Raw genomic sequence first — 7,500 nt, 5'->3', positions numbered from 1 at the left:
CTCAAACAAACAGGAGGACAGACAAACATGCAGACACACACAACCGTTGCTAACTTTAAAAGCGGAAAAGCGCTAGTTAGTGTCGTTGACTCCTCCTTCCCTTCACAAAACACGCCATTATCACCCTTGGGAGACTGTTATCCTAAGACCCAAATTTGCTCACGTGCCAAAAGGCCAGAACGCGACATAAAAAAAAAGAAAGAAAAAAGAAAGAAGTGCTGGGAATGCGTGATAAAAGAAGAACTACAAAGAAAGAGAAGAAAAAAAAATGACGTGTTTAAAGAACATGCACGTGTTCACTAAGGGGGATGGGAGGGGGGGAGGGAGGAGGGGTCGATGGGTGTTATTTAAGGGGGGGGGGAGGATGGAAGAAGGGAAGGAGGGTATTTGGCGAATAGGAAGAAGGAAAATAGAAGAATTATCAGAGAGAAAGAGAGGATAACGATTTGTCTCGACTGGTTGACTGTTATATGTTAGCTGTCTATTTTGTCTGTCTGTCCCACACCGCGAATAAACAAAAGAAGCTTGCGAAAGGGAGGAAAAAGACGATGATAACGAGGAATAGCAAAGAAATCTACGAATTAAGGGAAAAAAAACAGAAAAGAGAGAAAAATAACAACGAACCAAAGACAAAAAAAAAAAAAAAAAAAAAGTAAACCAAGAACACAACACAGAAACGAATAAGAAAGAAAGGAAGAAGAGAAAAGGGCAGGAAAGAAAAGGGAAGAAAGAAAAGAGGGAGAAGGAGAAGGAGAGAGAAAGGGAGAGATAAAAGAGGGGGGGAAGGAGAAGCTATCAAAAGAGCGGATGTGGGAAAAATTGCAATTGACAGACGCGCATTTTTTCTTTACGTTACGATCGGCTAATAACTTAAAAAATGACTGATGTCGGAAAGTAACGTTCGCAATGATGTAATTGGTGTTTTTTCGATAATTTTATAAAAAATTACTGTTATGAACGAATGGAATTTGACAGATCGTTATTATTATTATTATTATTATTATTATTATTATTATTATCTTATTATTATTATTATTATTGTTGTTGTTGTTATTACTTTTATTATTATCATTATTATTACCATTATTATTATCATCATTATTATTATTATTGTTAGCATCATTATTATTGTTTTAATATCATTATGATAATTATTATCATATTTGTTATTATCAATATCATTATTATTATTATTACTATTACCGTTATAATTATTATGATTATAATCATCATTGTCATAATTTCCATTATTATAGTTACTATCATTATTATTATCATTATCATTATTTACATTGAACAATTATTATTATTGTTGTTGTTGTTATTATTGTTATTGTTGTAATTATTATCATTACTATTATTACAATCATTATTATTATTTTATTGACTTTATACATTATATCACTGACAATAATGTAAGAATTTCAGGCTCACAAAACGGTTTTACTTAATGATGTTAACTTTCTATCCTTGCCTTATATGCACCGGTGCCCGTGACCGGTTCCTTAACGCTGCTCATAGAGGCGAAAATGCCATTGGAAATCCACGGGAATGTGTCCTTAAGATGAATGTTTTAGTCAAGCTCCGTAATCAATTGTCAGAAAAGTTTCGTTCCGGCGCGATATTCGGACCCTGTGAATCCTTTGTCTCGGTATTTTGTTATTTTCATTTATTTACGTCGATTATCAGGATGCATAATCAATAAAAAAAAATATTTTTTTTTCAATATGTAGATCTTAAGCCGTTTTGTTTTTATTTATATAAACTGCCCAAAATTCACAAATGAAACGCATAACAAACAAACAAACCGTAGAAACAAGAAAACAGACCAACGCTACAATCATCAAGTAATTTGGACGATTATCAGCGCATGTCCGAGGACGCTAATTGGCGCCAATAAGATCTTCATCGGACTCCATGACTAAAGAGAGAGAGAGAGATAGATAGATAGATAGAGAGAGAGAGAGAGAGAGAGAGAGAGAGAGAGAGAGAGAGAGAGAGAGAGAAGACGAAGAAGAAGAAGAAGAAGAAGAAGAGAGAGAGAGAGAAGAAGAAGAAGAAGAAGAGGCATTCTCACGTAAGCCGAGGCGCCATTATTACAGGGCGACCTAGACGATTCGGCTCGCCCGGACGATCACCGTGAGAGGGAAAAATTATCGTACCTCACCATCCCCGGAGAACCGTATGGCGGGTCAATGGGTCACACAGGACGAAGGGAGAAAGAGAGAATATAATCAACTGGAATAGATGTAGGTCTGCGCGTATAAACAGAACAAAGAAATCATCAGGGGCATGATAGATCAATGTAGTGTATTGTATATATTACCCTTTGTGTGTCAAATTAGCGTAGTCTGTCCTACATCATCTGCTCATTCATTTACAGAACACATAATGTATTCAGAAGTATGATGTAAGCACTCCTCTCCATAATTTCCTTTCCTTACGCTCATACTTTTCTTTTTTTGTGCCCAATTTTGCACCTGCAGTTAGTGACATGTTAGCATTTATTATTATACGATATCTACTCTTGATCAATTCCCATTTTCTATATCTCCTAAAAGTATTAAGTTCATGACTTAGCATAACACACCATACCATTTTTCACATGGTATTGATTCCCTTTCACCTCTCATACTTGACAGAAATTATTATTATTATAATAATTATTATTATTATTATTATTATTATTATTATTATTATTATTATTATTATTATTATTATTATTTTGTTGTTGTTGTTGTTGTTGTTACTATTATTATTATCATTATTATCACTAATCCCATATTCTCTTTCCAGAACACTTGCTTGGGCTGAGATGTCGCGCCTGAAGGCTCTGGTGCTGCTTGGTCTTGTCACAGCCGTCTATGGTAATTTTTTTTAGGTCTTTAGTAAATGCTAGGGTCCTATTATTAAGATTTATTATGCATATGATATATTTTGAGAATAGTATGTGGAAGGTATATTTGAATGTAGAAGGTATTGTTTGAAGACATTATGTAGAAATATCTCAAGATATGTGGATGATATTACGTAGTTGATATGTTTCAAGATATGTGGAAGAATTACCACCAGTGTTCACCTTTTTGAATATATTATTAAGAATGTGTCACTATTAAGATAGCATTAGTATTATAATAAATATGGTGTTGTTATCAAGTTGATCTATAATGAAGTGGCGTGAAACTCTCTCTCTCTCTCTCTCTCTCTCTCTCTCTCTCTCTCTCTCTCTCTCTCTCTCTCTCTCTCTCTCTCTCTCTCTCTCTCTCTTTCAATCAATCAATCAGTCAAAATCATAAATAAAACATGTTCAGAAAACGTAATTCCGCTAACACTACCACTCACCCACTGCATAAGTATCGCTCACCCTGGCCGTCCCTCGCAGCACGGAGTGTGACCGGACCGGCGCTGAAGGCCTCGTCACGCAGGTCGAAAATGACGCGAAGATGGAGAACGTCATCCGGCGTCGGCTCCATCAACTCCATCAGCACAGCGGAGGGTGAGCCTCTCTCCCGCTCGCTGCCCCCCAAGTGCACAGCAGAGGGCTTCTTCCCCCAACCCGGTTCTTGCACGGATTTCTACCGGTGTGTGGACTGGTCAGGTACCGGGACGCGGTTCTCTGCCTTCCGTTTCAACTGTCCTTACGGAACGGTTTTCGACGACGACCTCGACATCTGCAACCACCCTGCGGCGGTGAAGAACCCTCCCGAATGCTCCGGCGCCGCTGGAAACCTGCCGTTGCCTGAACCTCCTGGCGTGGACGCAGGAGGAGTAGGAGGAACTGGAGTAGGAGGAACTGGAGGAGTAGGAGGAACTGGAGGAGTAGGAGGAACTGGAGGCGTAGGAGGAACTGGAGGAGTAGGAGGAACTGGAGGAGTAGGAGGAACTGGAGGAGTAGGAGGAACTGGAGGAACTGGAGTAGGAGGAACTGGAGGAGTAGGAGGAACTGGAGGAGTTGGAGGAACTGGAGGAGTGGAGGAACTGGAGGAGTAGGAGGAACTGGAGGAGTAGGAGGAACTGGAGGAGTTGGAGGAACTGGAGGAGTAGGAGGAACTGGAGTAGGAGGAACTGGAGGAGTAGGAGGACCTGGAGGAGTAGGAGGACCTGGAGGAGTAGGAGGAACTGGAGGAGTAGGAGGATCCCCTGCAATCCCAGGTACCCCTGGTACCCCTGGAATCCCCGCAGTCCCTGGTACTCCAGGTACCCCTGGTACCCCAGGCACCCCTGGTACCCCTGGAATCCCCGCAGTCCCTGGTACTCCAGGTACCCCTGGTACCCCAGGCACCCCTGGTACCCCTGGAATCCCCGCAGTCCCTGGTACTCCTGGTACCCCTGGTACCCCAGGCACCCCTGGTACCCCTGGAATCCCCGCAGTCCCTGGTACTCCAGGTACCCCTGGTACTCCAGGCACCCCTGGTACCCCTGGAATCCCCGCAGTCCCTGGTACTCCAGGTACCCCTGGTACCCCAGGCACCCCTGGTACCCCTGGAATCCCCGCAGTCCCTGGTACTCCTGGTACCCCTGGTACTTCAGGAACACCTGCAGTCCCTGGTACTCCTGGTGCTGTTATACCTAGTGGTACAAATGTACCAGGAACAGAAGCTAGTGGTGGGACCCCTGGTACTCCTGGAATCCCTGGTACTCCCGGAACCCCTGGTACTTCTGGAACCCCTGTAGTCCCAGGTACTTCTGGTACTCCCGGAATCCCTGGTACTTCTGGAACCCCTGGTACTTCTGGAACCCCTGTAGTCCCAGGTACTTCTGGTACTCCTGGAATCCCTGGTACTCCTGGAACCCCTGGTACTCCCGGAATCCCTGGTACTTCTGGAACCCCTGTAGTCCCAGGTACTTCTGGTACTCCTGGAACCCCTGGTACTCCCGGAACCCCTGGTACTCCCGGAATCCCTGGTACTTCTGGAACCCCTGTAGTCCCTGGTACTTCTGGTACTCCCGGAACCCCTGGTACTTCTGGAACCCCTGGTACTTCTGGAACCCCTGTAGTCCCAGGTACTTCTGGAACCCCTGTAGTCCCAGGTACTTCTGGTACTCCCGGAATCCCTGGTACTCCCGGAACCCCAGGTACTTCCGGAACCCCTGTAGTCCCTGGTACTTCTGGTACTCCTGGAATCCCTGGTACTCCCGGAACCCCTGGTACTTCTGGAACCCCTGTAGTCCCAGGTACTTCTGGTACTCCCGGAATCCCTGGTACTTCTGGAACCCCTGGTACTTCTGGAATCCCTGGTACTCCCGGAACCCCTGGAACCCCAGGTATTTCTGGAACAAACGTACCAGGAACTGAAGCTAGTGGTGGGACCCCTGGTACTCCTGGAACCCCTGTAGTCCCAGGTACTTCTGGTACTCCCGGAACCCCTGGTACTTCTGGAACCCCTGTAGTCCCAGGTACTTCTGGTACTCCCGGAACCCCTGGTACTTCTGGAACCCCTGGTACTTCTGGAACCCCTGTAGTCCCAGGTACTTCTGGTACTCCCGGAATCCCTGGTACTTCTGGAACCCCTGTAGTCCCAGGTACTTCTGGTACTCCCGGAACCCCTGGTACTTCTGGAACCCCTGGTACTTCTGGAACCCCTGGTACTCCTGGAACCCCTGTAGTCCCAGGTACTTCTGGTACTCCCGGAACCCCTGGTACTCCTGGAACCCCTGTAGTCCCAGGTACTTCTGGTACTCCCGGAACCCCTGTAGTCCCAGGTACTTCTGGTACTCCCGGAATCCCTGGTACTCCCGGAATCCCTGGAACCCCTGGTATTCCTGGAACAAACGTACCAGGAACAGAAGCTAGTGGTGGGACCCCTGTTACTCCCGGAACCCCTGGTATTCCTGGAACCCCTGTAGTCCCAGGTACTCCTGGAACCCCTGTAGTCCCAGGTACTCCTGTCACTCCCGGAACCCCTGGTACTCCTGTAATCTCCGGAAGCCCAGGTGGTTCTGGCGTCCCTGTTCCTCCCAGCGGCGCGAACGTCCCGGGGACAGAAGTTAGCGGCGGGGCCCCTGGCTCACCCGGAGGGACCCCTGCCGTCCCTGGCAGCACATCTGGAACCCCTGGTACGTCTGGTACCCCGGTAGTACCAGGCGCATCTGGAACTGGCACGGGTTTCCCGAGTGGTACAAACGTTCCAGGAACTGACGTCAGCGGTGGAACCCCTGGTACTCCCGGAACCCCTGGTACTCCTGGAACCCCTGGAACCCCTGGTACTTCCGGAGTCCCAGGAACCCCTGGTACTCCAGCAATCCCTGGTACTCCCGGAACCCCTGGTACTCCTGGTACTCCCGGAGTCCCAGGCACCATTGGAACTCCTGCAATCCCTGGTACTCCCGGAACCCCTGGTACTCCTGGTACTCCCGGAGTCCCAGGCACCATTGGTACTCCAGCAATCCCAGGCACTCCCGGAACCCCTGGTACCCCTGGTACTCCCGGAGTCCCAGGCACCATTGGAACTCCTGCAATCCCTGGTACTCCCGGAACCCCTGGTACTCCTGGTACTCCCGGAGTCCCAGGCACCATTGGAACTCCAGCAATCCCTGGTACTCCCGGAACCCCTGGTACTCCTGGAACTCCTGCAATCCCTGGTACTCCCGGAACCCCTGGTACTCCAGCAATCCCAGGCACTCCCGGAACCCCTGGTACTCCAGCAATCCCAGGCACTCCCGGAACCCCTGGAACCCCTGGTACTCCCGGAGTCCCAGGCACCATTGGAACTCCAGCAATCCCAGGCACTCCCGGAACCCCTGGAACCCCTGGTACTCCCGGAACCCCTGGTACTCCCGGAACGCCTGGTAGCTCTGGAAGCATTGGCGGAGGTGTAGGTATTGCGCGACCCCCTCCCTTCACCCTAATGTGTTACCATGACAACAAGTACCGTCGCCACCCACTCTTCTGCAACAGTTACTACTACTGCATATGGGATGGTGTTAACTGGAATTTCCCCATCTTCACCTGTCCTGCAGCACTGATCTTTGATGAAGAAACTCAACAGTGTTCTTATCCAGGTAGGTTTTGTGGTCATTTTATGTACTGTATTTTGTACTCTTAGATTTAGATCCTGACTACACTGAATGTCATTTTCCGTTTCTATATCTTATTGAAATGTTGATTTTATTGTGTTAATGGGCAAAACTATAAAGCAATCGCCAAATCTGTTTTCAGATGACACAAAGCCTTGTGACGCCCAGTTAGCACCATACCCTACTCCTCAACCTACGAAGCCGGTTCCCGAAGTAACGACTCCTCAGCCTGTTGAAACAACAACACAAAAGAACTGGCAGGTTAGACATTCGTAGAAATTTGTGTATTGTGTATGTATATCATTTTGTATACTTGTGTTGTGACCTTGTTACAGTTACAAGAATATTCTAGAATGCTAATTTTTTTTACATCAATTTCCTTCAGGTTGATGAATCAAGCCAATACGCATGCCCAGCACCAGGCTATTATCCCTTCGAAGGTGACTGTGTCAGGTTCTACAAATGTGTTGAGCTTGAAGATGG

The 7,500-nt window shown here is 46.9% G+C and overlaps 1 protein-coding gene across 1 annotated transcript in view; it reads left to right on the top strand.

Annotated features, from left to right (window-relative positions):
- LOC119579732 (collagen alpha-1(IV) chain-like) overlaps nt 1-7,500 on the top strand; it is a 43,415-nt gene that overhangs the window by 34,650 nt on the left and 1,265 nt on the right. The window contains exons 2-10 of the mRNA XM_037927632.1: nt 2,797-2,867; nt 3,383-3,915; nt 4,029-5,058; nt 5,113-5,469; nt 5,524-5,693; nt 5,853-6,321; nt 6,619-7,002; nt 7,160-7,278; nt 7,403-7,500. The exon at nt 7,403-7,500 is cut by the window's right edge and continues 11 nt beyond it. Of these exons, the coding sequence (XP_037783560.1) occupies nt 2,816-2,867; nt 3,383-3,915; nt 4,029-5,058; nt 5,113-5,469; nt 5,524-5,693; nt 5,853-6,321; nt 6,619-7,002; nt 7,160-7,278; nt 7,403-7,500 (3,212 nt within the window). The 5' untranslated portion in view covers nt 2,797-2,815. The remainder of the gene's footprint in view (nt 1-2,796; nt 2,868-3,382; nt 3,916-4,028; nt 5,059-5,112; nt 5,470-5,523; nt 5,694-5,852; nt 6,322-6,618; nt 7,003-7,159; nt 7,279-7,402) is intronic.

Source organism: Penaeus monodon, chromosome 12 (assembly GCF_015228065.2).
Source record: "Penaeus monodon isolate SGIC_2016 chromosome 12, NSTDA_Pmon_1, whole genome shotgun sequence".
NCBI classification, from domain to species: Eukaryota; Metazoa; Arthropoda; class Malacostraca; order Decapoda; family Penaeidae; genus Penaeus; species Penaeus monodon.
The sequence above is the reverse complement of the archived record's forward strand: the minus strand, read 5'-3'. Positions and strand labels throughout refer to the sequence as shown.